This window comes from Thermobia domestica, chromosome 2 (assembly GCF_964235325.1).
Source record: "Thermobia domestica chromosome 2, izTheDome1.hap1.1, whole genome shotgun sequence".
NCBI classification, from domain to species: domain Eukaryota; kingdom Metazoa; phylum Arthropoda; class Insecta; order Zygentoma; family Lepismatidae; genus Thermobia; species Thermobia domestica.
The window spans coordinates 75123556-75140048 of record NC_137455.1 but is presented as its reverse complement, the minus strand read 5'-3'; the positions used below and the strand labels follow the sequence as shown (position 1 = coordinate 75140048).

Here is a 16493-nt window from a genome sequence, read left to right as displayed (position 1 = left end):
GACGATATAATGAACCCTTGAACAACTGAATGTGACCTTGTACACGGAATTATTATACTATATTACGTTCACTTAATGACGGAGTAATAAAAATTTATCGCATAGTAAATACTACACTGTCCAACACACTCTTTCATCACTTAATTATCACTATCACTGATACTACATTACAAATATACACATACTACTCGAACTACAAGACACATCATGCCACATTCATACTACACACTACATTAATACATGTTATACTAATAAATATACACAGAAATCATTCAGATTTTACCATGTTAAATCGGCTCTATGAAAGGTAACGAAAGGAAAGAAATGAACAGGGCCAACTGGCTCTTTATTTACTAAATCACATTCTTGAAATCAACCTGTTTAATCGATGCCCTGAGGGGACATATCGGAGTATTAGCTAGCAATAGGACCCCTGCCCTGAAGGGGCAGGAACCCGGAACAAACTACATGTTCAACTCATCCCGCTGGAAGCCGTACTTCCAATTTGGGAGTCAGATAGGAGCCCTTACTGAAATTTACACGTGCATTGTGATTACTGGACTGACTACCACAAAATTAAATACCGCCATGTATGTAATTAAAAAAAAAATCACTCACTAACTACATAAACACAAACGGTAGTGAGGCAGGCCTTACGTAACTAGAAAAGGAATAATTTTAAGGATAAGAATATTTTAAGGGAGAAAACACCACTCCTCCGAAACTGTTTATAGATTCCTAAGAAAACTCGCAAACTGATGCACTTTACAAAGCCTGTCCATAACTAACAATATCTGCACAACATGGCGTTGCAATGTTGCACTTCCTATTTCAGTTCAGTTTTAGTATGAAATTTAATAGTTTTTTGGCTCCTAGAGACTTCCAACGATTTTAGGTTAAAAAAACTCCCAAATATTACCTTGTTTGCAGTTTTTCTCACTCCGTTGCGACCTTTTAAGCTCGACGATCGAAATCTGGCTGTTGTCAACAAGATTTTCCGGCTTGGAATGGAATAATTGCGCGCTAATATCATAGCGTGGGTTTATCAGCCAATCAAAACTAAGCATTTTGGCGGTGGGGCTTTGAAACGAATAAAATTTGGTAAAATCTGGATTAAACTAGATTTTAGAAGGACCTAGGTATCTAAAAGAGAGGTGAAGGGTGGTCCTGAAAATTCTGTCGAATTTTAAATTGGTTATTTGATCTGGAAAGTTTCGTCCAATAGTGGATCTATATTTTCGGATAGCACTGACACCGTAAGAATTGTAATAATCCATTTACATATACATATGCAAGACTTATAACTAATTTAAAATATAAATAAAGATATTGATTCCCAAAACTATCATTCCCAATGAATTTTTTACAGTTTTTCCATGTTAATTTGAAATAGAATAACAAATAAAATTACGAATTATATGAACAGCCAGAAATTTTTTGTTAAACGTCAAGTACAGTCGGTGCAAAAAATTTCGGGCACCCTCCTATTAAAAACATAATTTCATTAGACTGTAATGGCACATTACAGTTCCCCGGCGTCGTTAAAAAAAATTTTGTTTGAATAACAAAATTTTGTTGAATAGAATTAACATGTATTAATACTAATAAACTAACTACTCACTCATACACTCATACACTCATACACTCAAATGAGACAGTGTAACATTCACTTTGAGTATTGAGATAGAAGTTCACGTTTTTTGTCCTCGGTACAGTTGAAAAGTTTAAGATTTTGGAAATTGTGAGTTCCGATACTTTCACCTTTTAGATTGTGTAATACAGCGCAATTTTTCAATAATTTAACTGCTAAAATGTTCACAAAGGAACAGAACTGACAGGAGTTCCAGCTGAGATATTGAAAGAGACAACTCATATAACTATCCTTCCTCATTTCACCAGGTAGTTGCGGAATTAGTTTGTCGATTTGACAGCGGTCTCGCGACTATCAATCCCTCGAGTGGCTAGAATTCCATTTCCGCCATTAGTTGGTATTTGCGAAGGGGCAGAATTCTGAGATCTACTTGCACAGTTATTGTTAATATTGCCGTTTTGACCAGTACCGTTTTCTCTTCTCCGGTACGCCCCGTTAAAGTTCCTCCTATTATCGTCCCTATTCGGGTTCGATTCCCCCATTGTGCGGTCATAGGGGCGATAACCCCGGCGATTGTTAAACATCTTTCGGTTACGAAACAGACGTCGACCATTATATTGATTGCTTTCTGAGCCACTCCCACTCGGATAGCGAGATCCAGCTTGGGTGTAACTCAGAAAGTCCGTTTGGCAACTAGCCGTTGCCTTGCTTTTCACGGGTTTCACAACTTTGGCTTGTCGGGCGAAATACCTCTTTGGTGGGCCTCCAGTTTCTTTCCCACACAGGGCAGCTAGGCGTGACGTAACTTCTCGCACCGTTTGGCACAAGTGGGAAGCAATAGCCCGCGACTCATCTGGTGGAAGAGCGTTCACTATGATGTCTACTAGATCGGCTTGCGATGGATTTTCTGCGATCTGGTAGTACAGTTCGATGATCTTCCAAGCATAGTCCAGAAGGGACCCATACTTGGCTCGATCATATCTTAAAGATTGGAGGTTGCGTTTCTGAAGCCTCTCTATATGTTCGTTGCAGTATTCTTCCTTAAAAAGGATCAGAAAATCATCAAACGTATGAATTCTATATTTAATAGAAGCAAACCACGCGCCTGATGCTGCAATTAAAAGTTTTTCGACTATTTGTAAACGTTCTCTATCGGTCAGCCGATACATTTCTAAACACTGCTGCAATCTACGCAGAAAAACACGAGGCTGTCCATTGGTAATATTCCCGTCAAAAGTGGGAAAACGTTCGATGTCCCTCAGCGAAACCTTGGAACCCATACTAACATAAGCAGGGGAATAGTTACTGGGAATTAACATATTATCCTGCACAATCGGAGTCGTCACCGGATTTACCACCGACGACGTAGTAGCGGTGTTATAACTACCCATGTAAGGGAAAGGGATTTTGTTGGTCGTATTGAACATGTTGGGCTCCATCACCGGACCAATCGCACCCATGAACAACGACTCAGAATGGCACCCATCTCCTTTTCCCGGCAACACGCTATGTGATTGTATACCTCCATGTAAGGAGGGAGCACTCACGCTAGTGACCGTAGTCGTCACAACACTCGACTGATTCGGCACACTATTAGAATTGAACCACGACTTGGGTTCTGACCGATGCATGGGGTACTGCGTCGCAATATCCCGTGCATCAACCGACATTAAATTTTCTTTTCCTGCGCCACGGGTAGTTGTAGCGGGTAATATTCCTGAGGAATCGCTACCGGGGAAAGGATAGGTTACCTCTGATTTTTCGCGACTAGATTTTGTCATTTCTTTTCGAATATTTACTATGTCATTTTGAATTTTCAAAACTTTCTGGTCAGTTACTTCCAGTTCGGTTTTCAATGATAAGTCTGACAAGGTTGACTTTAAACTATCAATTTCGGCCTGCTGTGTTTCCAGTTTATTGTCGATTTTATGTAATTTTGTATCCATTTCTTCAATTTCAGAATTTACATGATCTAATTTACTTTCAGTCTCCTGCTGAAGTTGCTTTATGGACTGTTGAGCCTCGCATCTGACCAAATCGATGTCAGTAGACGTTTGCTCTCTCAATTTGTTTATTGAGGAAGCAAAGTCCAAGCATATGTTGTCTATTTTGTGAGTTAATACTTCGAATCGAGATTCGGTTTCTCGGTTCGAGGCATCTATTTTTTCATTCATTTCCCGGCTATTCTTATTCATTTCGCGTCTCATTTCCAGGCTATTTTCATTTATTTCGCGTCTCATCTCCTGTAGTATTTGTTGCAATGAAAGGAGGAGAGCGTCATTATTAGATGACACAGTCTTCCTTTTCTTTTCTTTGGGTTTATCACCAACTGGATCCCCATCTCTTTCATCATCATCGAGGTCAGATATCTCCACTGGAGATATTTGGCCTCGGTTCTTCGGGGTACTATACCCTCGTTCACCGTCCGAATCGGGATGCTCATTTTCTTTTTCAGAGGATAAACTCATGGGTTCACGCGACTGGTGGAGCTTCCCCTCACATTCTTTGCAGTATTTAACTATCTCACCAGCCCGGACCTTTTCTGCATTTTCAGCAGTATCCTCTAAATTAATACAACTGAAATGAATCCATTTCAGCCCACATTCGTGACACCTCACTAGCCTACGAGAGACGCGAGCTCTTTTCTCACTACTTTCTAATGTACATTGTGTACATGAGACTTCCGCGTTCTCGTGTGATACGACTTCTCTATTGGTTGCCATAGCTTACACCCAAAAAGACACAATATAAACACATGCAATTATATACTTATCAACTAACAAGACTTATTAATCAGGTACTATTCATAAATTAAGGGACTCCTATCTAATTCCCTCCTTGGGTCAAATTCCAGCATTTTCAATTTTTAGAATTTACTTTGACAAATTCCTTCATTTCCCCCTTTCTACAGAGAGAGACAAAGATAGCAGAACAGCCAATGACTATAATTATTTAATCTCACTGTAACTTTTAATTATGCACCTTTTGTGGCCAAGTCAATATGTGCTCGATCCTAAACAGTGTTTAATAAATAATTTCAGATCCGTTACCAGGGAAAACAATTGTTTCCATGGTAACTGTCCTATGTCAACGGTCGCCAATATTGAAAGAAAACTTCTGTCCGTTGCCATAGAAACCGTCGTTTCTAGGGCAACAGATCCTGTCACGGTTAGCCAAAATTGAAAGAAGACGTAAAAATTTAACGAAGATAAAAAAGCTAATGTAATAGTTGGAGAGGAGTCGCTAAAATTAATTCTCTTTAACGAGGACGATTACGAAAGATCACTTACTGATTGAAATCCAGATTATTTTCCAATAGAGTAACTTCCAATAAACCTTTTGTTATTGTTAATTATTCCATATCGGACTCCCGAAGAAAACTCATCGAAACAACTTATTGACCGTGCCAATAGCGACTACTCTCAATCATGACTCCGTTTTCTTTCATTTAGAAATAGGAAAGAAAGGGAAGAAAGTAGAAGGGTAAAAGAAGGAGGTAGGTAAAGAAGAAAGAAAAGAAATAGGGTATTTTAATGAGAAACAGATTACTGGATAATTCCGGAAATATAGTAAAAGGTCGGGAAAGTCGTTGAAAGATGAATCATTCTAAATGTTATTAACAACTAATCAATTTTGGAATGCTTCGGAATAGACACATGTTCCCTCATACCACCCAGACCTAGCTCCAGGCACCACGATCATGGGGTTGCCCAGACCTAGACCTGGAAATGAGAAAAGTGAAATTTAATTCTTTGTAAAGTTATTCCGACCGGTGATTGATAACTATCCAGCATCTGAACTCTGTCCTCTAGGATCGACCACACATATGAATTAGCCAAGGAAAAAAAAAATCAAACTTATAAACTCAATATAAATTTATGTATCGTATCAATAAGAATTTCAACTTCCTGGAAGAAAGATGTCGTATTTAGGCTTATTCTTGCTATTTTTGCTTCACTCCTCGAGCCGATTTAAACCATTAGTGACGGTCCTTCATGACCTAGGTTATTTACCTTAACACATATATTAAAACATGACACATATATTACAGATGTTAATATGACAAATGATATCACTAAAATTACTTATATTAAATCTATCATGCATTCACACGCTCACTCACTCAGGACAGTGTATATATGTTTAAAGGAAACCAACTAACTACAAAGGTATAAATAGTTTATTACATTCATAGTGAAAAAAAAGGACAAAACAAATAATTATGAAGAAAATATTAAAAGCACAAGTTCTTGGTTATATATTAATAGAGTACATAGTGTTATATTTTAGTAATTTTTTATATATTCAATCATATTGACAAACGAAAAAGAAAGGAAAACAAAAAAAATAATTACACGTATCATATCTTAGGCATGCTAAAGCAAAATGATGATTTGCGACATACGCAAAAGAAAAAACTTATTTCACTTAAAAAAATTGGACAAAGAGGAAAGAAAAAAACTTTTTGGTGTATTAGAACTTATATGAGTCTCTACCTCACGTCGAGATATTAAAATATTAATAATTTTGAGCGTCCAAATCACAACTCACGCACTAGTCGTAGTGTCCAAAACGTTTCGCTCCATTTAACTTAATTTGTGTTTATACATATATATATATCTTTATATATATATCTAGTGGTTTACGAAAAAAAAAAACATTCATCGACTATATTTGGTTTATGACTCTTAACAGATTGTATCTGCAATCGCACACTGCTACGTTTATATCCATCTAGGGATTTCGAGAAAATCACTTTCACTAGAGGAAGTTTCTCCTCTTAGACGGTCTATTTCCCAACTTATTAATCGAATAATTTCAAGTTATTTATCCAACACTGGGACACTTCACGAGACCTTTCATTAGGATCACTTTCGTATATGTTTATACATGGTTCGGATTTTAAAAAAAATGATCTTCCACAGGTGTACGGAGTATGATGGTTCAAATTGAGGATAAAAAAAAACTGGTCAAGTCACAGGATACACATGTAGGTGAGAAGGATTCAAGGTGCACTTTCCACAATGGTTTTAGGTTAATTGTTCAGGGATAATATTTGTTATGATGGGGGTTACGTTTAGACCTGCCGATATTTTTCCAATGCATGCCATTATATAATTACAGAGGTTATCACTTACATTGATTCAGAAGAAAAGGAAAATTACTTAAGTGCACGGCGGTATTCTTAACAAAATCTACATTCTTAAATTCGTCGGAAGACTTCTGGTAAACTATAGCAACCAATACACGTCTAGGGGGACAGACACGAGCGCTCTTACATATATTCATAATACATTTAATATCATACTTTTACTTTAACATCATATTCACATACTAATTACACATATATTTCGAAGTATTTATTTCTCTCTCTATATATATATATATTTATAATAAATGCGCACACATTTAAATTAATCATCCCCAACAATAAAATTTTACAAGGTTGCAACATTGTCCAAGAAAACAAATGACTTCCAACATTACATTTGGAAACAAATTAAATTTTATCTGATACCGCGCGTCTATAAATTTGTAACTTTTATATAATCAATTCGTGTTTAAATCATGAAGGGAAAAAAAACTTTGTGAGGCAGGCACGTAACACAGAGCATTTCTAGATATAACTAGGTAAATCAAAATACAATTTCTGGGCCCAGATTAACTACAAAGTAATCGAAAACCAAAACAGAAAGGAAAGTGACCAACGGATTAAAAAAAAAACTTAAGAGGAACGACGGTGAAAGAACGTAATCGAAGTGTCGTCAAATACTAAGTCTTTGTTCATTTCAGCGATAGGTCAAAATGTGACGGAGGACCCAATTATTATCTACTTTATCTATGAATCGTGTCTTGCAACGTCTCAGCTGGTAATTTCAGATCAGAGTTGTACGTTAAATAAATCGTAAGCAACAAGTTCAAACTCTTGGGGGGGGGGGAAGGTTGAAAAAATTAAAAAAACTTGAAGAAATGAAGACAGAGAGAGAGATAGAGAAGAAGAAAGACGAAGAATAGGGGCGCCAAAGACTTAAGTGAGAAATAACTAACGCTACAAAGTTAGAAGTCGAATTTCGCTCTCAACAAAATCCATAGCCAAAATATTCTTAACATGCCAGAAAGGGTGGTCTACTCAAATACGTAGACTCAAGGGGCGTCCTGCTGCCAAGGATGCAAGTTCTGTGTCCATCAGATCCCAATCCCACAAGAGTTTGCTTGTAAGATTGAAATCCGATCCCCGTATCCGGCCCAGACCAGCAGGATAAAAGGAGAGGGGGAAAGGGACCAGGTAACTGCGTCCCCAATTTTGAAATCTCTAAGTAAAAAAAAATATTCGACCCCTTAGAAAAACTAAGAAGGTTCGAGGACAGTAATGAAACTAGAATAGAAGTATTATCTAAGATATCCCTAACTAATGATTTGCCGAAATAAAAAAAAAAATTAAATAAACTGAATTTTGGATCGGTGATTTCTATGCCAAACCTCACCGATAGCTACCCTGCGCAGACACGCCACAGTCTGGGATGTCGTTAATTTCCCTCGTCTAATTAAACTAAGAAAAGAAATGAAAATACTTAAAGGGACTAGGGGTCGACATCCGGGTACGCGAAAATAAATTTCAATAACTAATTGTTTTGATTCTGTACCCAGTCAGAGCTGTCGCCTCCATGAACATTGTAAGCTAGCTCGAGTAGGTAACTTGAAGAAAAAAAATCTCACGGAGTGGTACATTCTATTTTTAAAACCGACCAGAAGATATGATTCACTACAGCCCTGTTGTCTAACTGCTACTGTCTTTTCATAATTTATTATTCAATATGTCTAGTCAGCGATTATATGATGCTACCCATTCTATCAGATGGTATTACTATGGTTGATTACTATTATGACACATAAACTACAAAGTATTACCGTAGTCCGACTATATATCGCCCTCCGGTCCGCGTGATATTATGGTGCAGGGGTCAGAACCTGAGATGTTTGTAGTTACACGTATCTATTCAATATCTATATATCAACACGCGGCGAAGTATTCACTGGGCTACTATATATTTAACTATATGGGTGTCCTATATTCTATATTCATTTACTACAATATTCATATACTTATTAATATTCATATTCACATTAATATTCATTTGCCACGACGCTATATTCTACAAACACCCTGTTTCCTCTATCTACGCCCAGCCTATTTACACATTTCATCATAATACTTTAAAATCTATAATCACTACAGACATTTTCCCATTCCGATCACCGCACGACAACCTCACTCGAACCCAAGACTCTTTTACCACACACACAATACTATGTAATACTTGGTAGCTTTATTAAGAACGAAAGAAAAAAAAATCCTATGTATGTTCACTGAAAATAGAATTATCTGCGATAATGTCTAATGTTTATAAAATTCTGCATCAACAATGAAATTCTACAGCCACGAAGAAAAATGGACATTTAATATATTTTCAAAGCGAAGAACTAGCATCATATCGCCCGACTTCTGTTAAAAATTTACGTATTGTTTATTTATTTAAATATTTAGATTTCTAGACTATGCAGAATGTTGAAACTTTCAGAATATATTAATTTTAGGTCACTTGACCTAACTGTACATTCATATGGGCTGTGAATTATACCTTCTAGGTTTTATTTCGGAAAGAAAGGTCAATTTCATGAAAACTAAATCACTAAGCACCTCGACGGAAGAATGGCGGTTAGTACTGACTTCTGACACTAGGGCTAGCGACGATATAATGAACCCTTGAACAACTGAATGTGACCTTGTACACGGAATTATTATACTATATTACGTTCACTTAATGACGGAGTAATAAAAATTTATCGCATAGTAAATACTACACTGTCCAACACACTCTTTCATCACTTAATTATCACTATCACTGATACTACATTACAAATATACACATACTACTCGAACTACAAGACACATCATGCCACATTCATACTACACACTACATTAATACATGTTATACTAATAAATATACACAGAAATCATTCAGATTTTACCATGTTAAATCGGCTCTATGAAAGGTAACGAAAGGAAAGAAATGAACAGGGCCAACTGGCTCTTTATTTACTAAATCACATTCTTGAAATCAACCTGTTTAATCGATGCCCTGAGGGGACATATCGGAGTATTAGCTAGCAATAGGACCCCTGCCCTGAAGGAGCAGGAACCCGGAACAAACTACATGTTCAACTCATCTCGCTGGAAGCCGTACTCCCAATTTGGGAGTCAGATAGGAGCCCTTACTGAAATTTACACGTGCATTGTGATTACTGGACTGACTACCACAAAATTAAATACCGCCATGTATGTAATTAAAAAAAAAATCACTCACTAACTACATAAACACAAACGGTAGTGAGGCAGGCCTTACGTAACTAGAAAAGGAATAATTTTAAGGATAAGAATATTTTAAGGGAGAAAACACCACTCCTCCGAAACTGTTTATAGATTCCTAAGAAAACTCGCAAACTGATGCACTTTACAAAGCCTGTCCATAACTAACAATATCTGCACAACATGGCGTTGCAATGTTGCACTTCCTATTTCAGTTCAGTTTTAGTATGAAATTTAATAGTTTTTTGGCTCCTAGAGACTTCCAACGATTTTAGGTTAAAAAAAACTCCCAAATATTACCTTGTTTGCAGTTTTTCTCACTCCGTTGCGACCTTTTAAGCTCGACGATCGAAATCTGGCTGTTGTCAACAAGATTTTCCGGCTTGGAATGGAATAATTGCGCGCTAATATCATAGCGTGGGTTTATCAGCCAATCAAAACTAAGCATTTTGGCGGTGGGGCTTTGAAACGAATAAAATTTGGTAAAATCTGGATTAAACTAGATTTTAGAAGGACCTAGGTATCTAAAAGAGAGGTGAAGGGTGGTCCTGAAAATTCTGTCGAATTTTAAATTGGTTATTTGATCTGGAAAGTTTCGTCTAATAGTGGATCTATATTTTCGGATAGCACTGACACCGTAAGAATTGTAATAATCCATTTACATATACATATGCAAGACTTATAACTAATTTAAAATATAAATAAAGATATTGATTCCCAAAACTATCATTCCCAATGAATTTTTTACAGTTTTTCCATGTTAATTTGAAATAGAATAACAAATAAAATTACGAATTATATGAACAGCCAGAAATTTTTTGTTAAACGTCAAGTACAGTCGGTGCAAAAAATTTCGGGCACCCTCCTATTAAAAACATAATTTCATTAGACTGTAATGGCACATTACAAGTAGAACATCCTACTGGTTCATTCTTTCAGTATTACTGGTATAATAATGACATATTACTTACGATAGTAATTATGACGATTATCATTGATAGTGGCTAATCAATTTGCAAGATGATCATTACTCACCACTAGCTTAAATACTCTATTAGTCTTGTGGCGGATACAATTTAACATTTATTCTTTTTTAAATTTGCAACTAAGCGTACTTCAAGGGGCCGCGGTGGCTCAGTGATAGAGCGTTCACCTCTAGTGCATTGGGTCCTTGGTTGGATCCCAACTCGCGCTAAGTAAACTTTATGGCAGACAACACCGTGTGCGTTGGTTTTCTCGGGGTTCTCCCATTTTCTCCCACTTTCTTCGTTCCACCATTTCATTCATTTCTTATCATCACCGTCTCTTTAGCCAAACCGGCATAATCGTGGTACGTAAAACTTAAACATAAGAATACTTCAGAAGCATGTAGGATACTTTTCTTGTCTTATCGTAATTCAAAGAATCTTTGTGCAAATCTTTCGGTCGTGAAATACCATTATATACATACAGTATATATACATTTTTTATCTTCGGAGATATGTGTTAAAAATAAGAATATAAAATAAGGATAAATTGAAATCTTTACGACTTTAAGCCCTTGAGATTTAGATAAGAAAAGATATATGAGGATGATTTAAATTAAAACTGTCAAAAGCTGCCGATTTTTGATGCTGTCATACTACATAGTAGAAGTGAATTTTTTTCTTATATGACAAATAATATTTTATTACTTTCTTCTTCTTCCTTTGTTTGTTTTTTACAATCAAAGTTGTCTTATCGCACAGCTATAAAATTAATTGCAAAATGATTGCGGCAAATCTGTTTATTGGCTCAAAAATTCCACTGTACTCGCTATCAATATGACAATTTTAATGATCTTTGTCAAACTGCTGACGTGGGTTATTGATCTTTTATCATTGTTTTCACTCGGTACTTATACATTATGGTTATCTCTCAGTCTCGGTTTGCTTGAACAACTAAATTATAATATGTGATTTCATTTCTACGAAACGGAAAATAAGATTTTATTTCCTCAGATTCTTGTTTAAGTAAAAATAAATGTTTATAACATATAATTCAAGCAGTGAAATTTGTTTACTTCGAAATAGAGACATTTTACGTACTTCATAAAATGTGCATTTCATTTATAGGAAAAGGCATAACATTTACTTCTTGAAATGATTGTTTTTAAGAGAGAAAAAAAAAGTTTTACTTCATCAACTGAAATTAAAGGAAAATCCGTTTTATGAAAATAAATTCTACAAGAAAAAACAGGAGAAATTTTATTTTACGAAGTGAAATTTTGCAGAAAAAAGATAGAATTTTAATTTCATTAAGCGAAATTTTATGTGATAAAAAAGGAAATATTACAGGAATTTCATATATTTTAAATTTATAAGATATCGAGACCGTTGGTAGTTTTAGCAGGCTTGCCAACTATACGATAATTTACCGTGATATACGATAACTTAAGCCTTAATGGTACTGTAAATACGATATTAACATCGCAATAATAGGTGAATATATGATAATTTTACAGCGCACACTTTGCTGAAGTTTTGAATGTGCAAATAAATTGTAAATGTGCATTAAATAACCATCAAACACACATATTGAGGTTTTAATAGTCACTCCTGCTAAAATAAATCAATAACGATTTGAGAATCGGTAAATGTCAACCCTGCATCCATTCTGTTAGTTCATTTATGTTTACGAAGGGGTTTAAATATTCTTGTTGTTCAGAGTAGTGTTAATAATAACTTAAGAGTCTTCATCCCGGCGAAATTAAAATACCGCTAATTTTACAGTAATTATGTGATATCTTCAAATAGATAAAAGATAACTGAAATATGGAACAAGAGCGCCCTAGACAATATTATTTTGCGTGAGGTACCGTTATCACAAGTCACCTAGTGGCTTTCCGTTTTCAGCTGTTTAGAAACGCGAAAATAAATGCCGATTTTCAAAATGGCTCGAAATCGAAAGCAGATAAGTGAGTCGTGATAACGGTATCTCATGTAAAATATTTGTCTAGGGCGCTCTTGTTCGACATTTCGATTTTCTTTTATCTATTTGAAGATATCACATAATTACTGTAAAATTAGTGGTATTTTAATTTCGCCGGGTGGTTTATTATTGTTATTATTAGTTGTATTATACTTGTTTCTACAATTATCACGTGCATAATTAAAATACGATAATTTTTTTTGTAATATACGATAATTTAAAAGACGAAAATCGACAATTTTGTTCTATGATGTTGGCAACTCTGACGTTTTTATCTATAAAATCTTCATTCGAATAGACAACACTAACAAATCAGAAATTTCTTGAATACATTTTCCTCGCAAATTTTCCGCAATATGTCCCGGCGAGGATACATTTAATAATGTAATTGCTCCCAACGTGAGTTCACATACAATTAAATTCAAAAACCAAGAAGTGACCAGAAGACAATGAAGATTCGATTTTGGGACCTACCGGTATGGTGTTTTCCAAAATTCAAACTCAAATTCAAATTTTCAATTTAAAAAAAAGTGGTGATACAATGGAAGCTTAAAATCATATTTAAATTATTTCAAGACTCGAGTCCAAACGAAGGGTAAGGAATAGGGAAATTTACCTTCGAGCAAAACTGTTGGTATGCAATAACTAAGGCTTAGAAAAGTTAAATGGTGCAGAGAAAGTGGATTTCTTTTTTTTTTTTTTTTTTTTCGAAATTGCCATTTCTGCAGACCAGCACCAACGTATGTATACCCAGAAGAATTATCTTCTTGCCTCATTGTTGATATTTATTTTTTTTTAAATCAACGATATAGGGTTACGATAGAGAACTACAGTAAGTACTATATATTAAAAGCAATGTAAGAGCAACATCTTAGCAATGGCCGTTTAGAAATATTTGAAAATCATCGATATTAGTGTCGAAACCACAGTTTTCGGGGTCACTGAGACAAACGATGACACTTCCGATGCCGTTTAATTCCAAATTAATCCCACATTACTATTGAAGTGAAAAAATAATATTAAAGATATATTATTTGTTTTACTCATATAACAGTAGTTATAGTTCAAATTATTTTCTCTTGATGTATTTAACTTGATTTTCATAATTTATTTACCTTTACGGTAAGTTTCCGCATGAACACGTGATCACATACTTATTGTAGTTTGTTATATCATTCGGGCATTAGGGATGCGCACGAGACAAGATTTGAGGCTGTCTCGTCTCGAAAATGAGCTGTAAAAGTGATATCTCGACTCGAAAAATGTATTCTTCTCTATTGGAAGAGCCGTGTCTCGACTCGAACTTTGTCAGGAAAATTCTGTCTCGACTCGTCTCGTGCGCATCCCTACTGGGCATTAAAGGGTTAAACTATAGAAATTACACATTGACAAGCTTACGAATTTAATTTCATTCATCATCGTACACTACACCAAATGGAAAACTAAAGCGAAGTTCTTACCTGTATGGATGTAGGTGTGTTTTTTCATGTCAGACTTCTGGTGGAACCTCTTCCCACAGTACTGACAAGGGTAGGGCCGAGTATCCGAATGAATGAGGAGGTGCGTTGATAAAGTGGAGGAACGCTTGAAGGATTTGCCACACTGCTTGCATTCGAACACTTTCTCCACGTTATGTACAGCCCTGTAAAGTCAATATCAAAAAAGAGAAAAAGAATTGCCATTACTCACCTATCCATTTTGTATTTTTATTTATATGAAAATTAAATAAATTTAAATTAGCTTAACGTACACAACATTTATACTCTGGAGTGAATGAAACTTAAGTAACTGGTGGAATAATATTGTTCGGGGAAAAGGAAAATGCTGATAAGGCTTTACACGATGTTTCCAACAATAAACTAGTTTAGATTGGAAATTCTCTATCATTTCTTTTGTCAGAAGAATATCGTATATCTTAACCATGAATCGTATCGTGAATATTACAGGTTACCCGTACGTACAAGCAAAAAAAAAAAAAAAAAAACGCACATGTTTATGGTGATTTGGTGCAAGAGTTCTAACATTAAAGAGGTTCAGGTCTTAATTTAAATTACAGGTCTCGTCCTATACAGCCTTCCTGCTGATAAAGGATGTAAACACAAATCAAGTAATTACCAAACCGTTAACACGGATCATTTTAAGACAACAACAGCCTCTCAGGGTAAGAAAGTATATTAAAAAAATCCATTAAAACCTATAAATTGTACTATTTAGATTGACATTTTTTATTTCTTAGATAATGGGCTACTTGCCCATCAAATATACCCATCTTTATTCCTTAGATAATAGGCTACTTGCTCATCAAATATACCCATCTTTATTCCTTAGATAATGGGCTACTTGTCCACCAAATATAGCGATCTTTATTCCTTAGATAACGGGCTACTTGCTCACCAAAAACAGTGATCTTTATTTCTTAGACCAAGGACTACTTGCCTATCAAATTTGGTTTTGATCAAGCCAGTAGCTATCGAGAAATGAAGTACTACAAACATTAACACACGCATCTACCTATCTATATACACCTCTGGAGTAAAACTGGAGTAAGTTCCAGTTTGCTTACATCGGGAGCTATATAATTACTGAGAAATTAATGTACTTCTAAAATCTTTTCCAACAAGTCATGAGCATTATGGAAAGTGTATTATAAAAATTTGTTTTTTCTTACTGTTTTGAAGAGAGTGAGATATCATGAAAGTACTTGCCACGCTATACGAACGCGAAAGAAAGAGGGTAGTGTTCTTATTCTTGTGTGAACACCATCTCTCTGCCAACAAACAACGGACAGAAAGACGGACAAATGACCACCGTTTCTGATGCTGTCAGAAGCTGCTTGTTGTGCTGGCTGACTTGTTTATTATTTAGGAAAAAGAGATGGTTAAAAAAAAAGAGAGAAGAGGAAGAGAATACTGCTCAGGGAGATGAGTATGTGTGTATATATATATATATGTGTGAGTGATACTGGGAAGTGGACGAGGCGGCTGTTGTGGTCAGCAGAGGTTGTATTTTGTTTGTCTGTGGGTCCTCGAGGAGCTCTTGTCAGAGCTGGCTGCCCGGGGAACAGCTCCCAAAGGCTCGATCCCCGATGCTCGCTCTACAAACTCACCGGTCGGTCAAGAGGCAAAAATTCTCTGCTCCCCTTCATCCATTCCACACAGACAAACATACACACACGCATATATATATATTCACACACATTTCAAACTGTGCACACTCACAACACAAGTTGAAAATCATCATCTCCAGCAATGTACCTCTCTATTTCAGTACTTCATTTCAAGGTTGCCAGGCGTAGTTGACAAAAATAATCTCACTAGCTACTTTAATATTAATGGTTCTATACAACTTCTAGTTTCAGATTACCTATTAAAAATCTTGAATTTCCCTATTTGGTAAGCTTGTAAGATATATATATATATATATATATATATATATATATATATATATATAAAAGAAATGTTGTTGATAAGTAATGAGATAGACATTTATAATGAAACATGCAATCTATCCTTATTTATTTGTTTATTTATTCATTGAAACAGAACACAACAGGTGTTACACTTAATTACAGTGCTTGTCTTTTAG

The 16493-nt window shown here is 35.5% G+C and overlaps 1 protein-coding gene across 1 annotated transcript in view; it reads right to left on the bottom strand.

Moving 5' to 3' along the window:
* The window catches only part of LOC145672856 (uncharacterized), a 214413-nt gene that overhangs the window by 107803 nt on the left and 90117 nt on the right, over positions 1–16493 (bottom strand). Inside the window, exon 4 of the mRNA XM_081742012.1 lies at positions 14369–14550. Within this exon, the coding sequence (XP_081598138.1) occupies positions 14369–14550 (182 nt within the window). The remainder of the gene's footprint in view (positions 1–14368; positions 14551–16493) is intronic.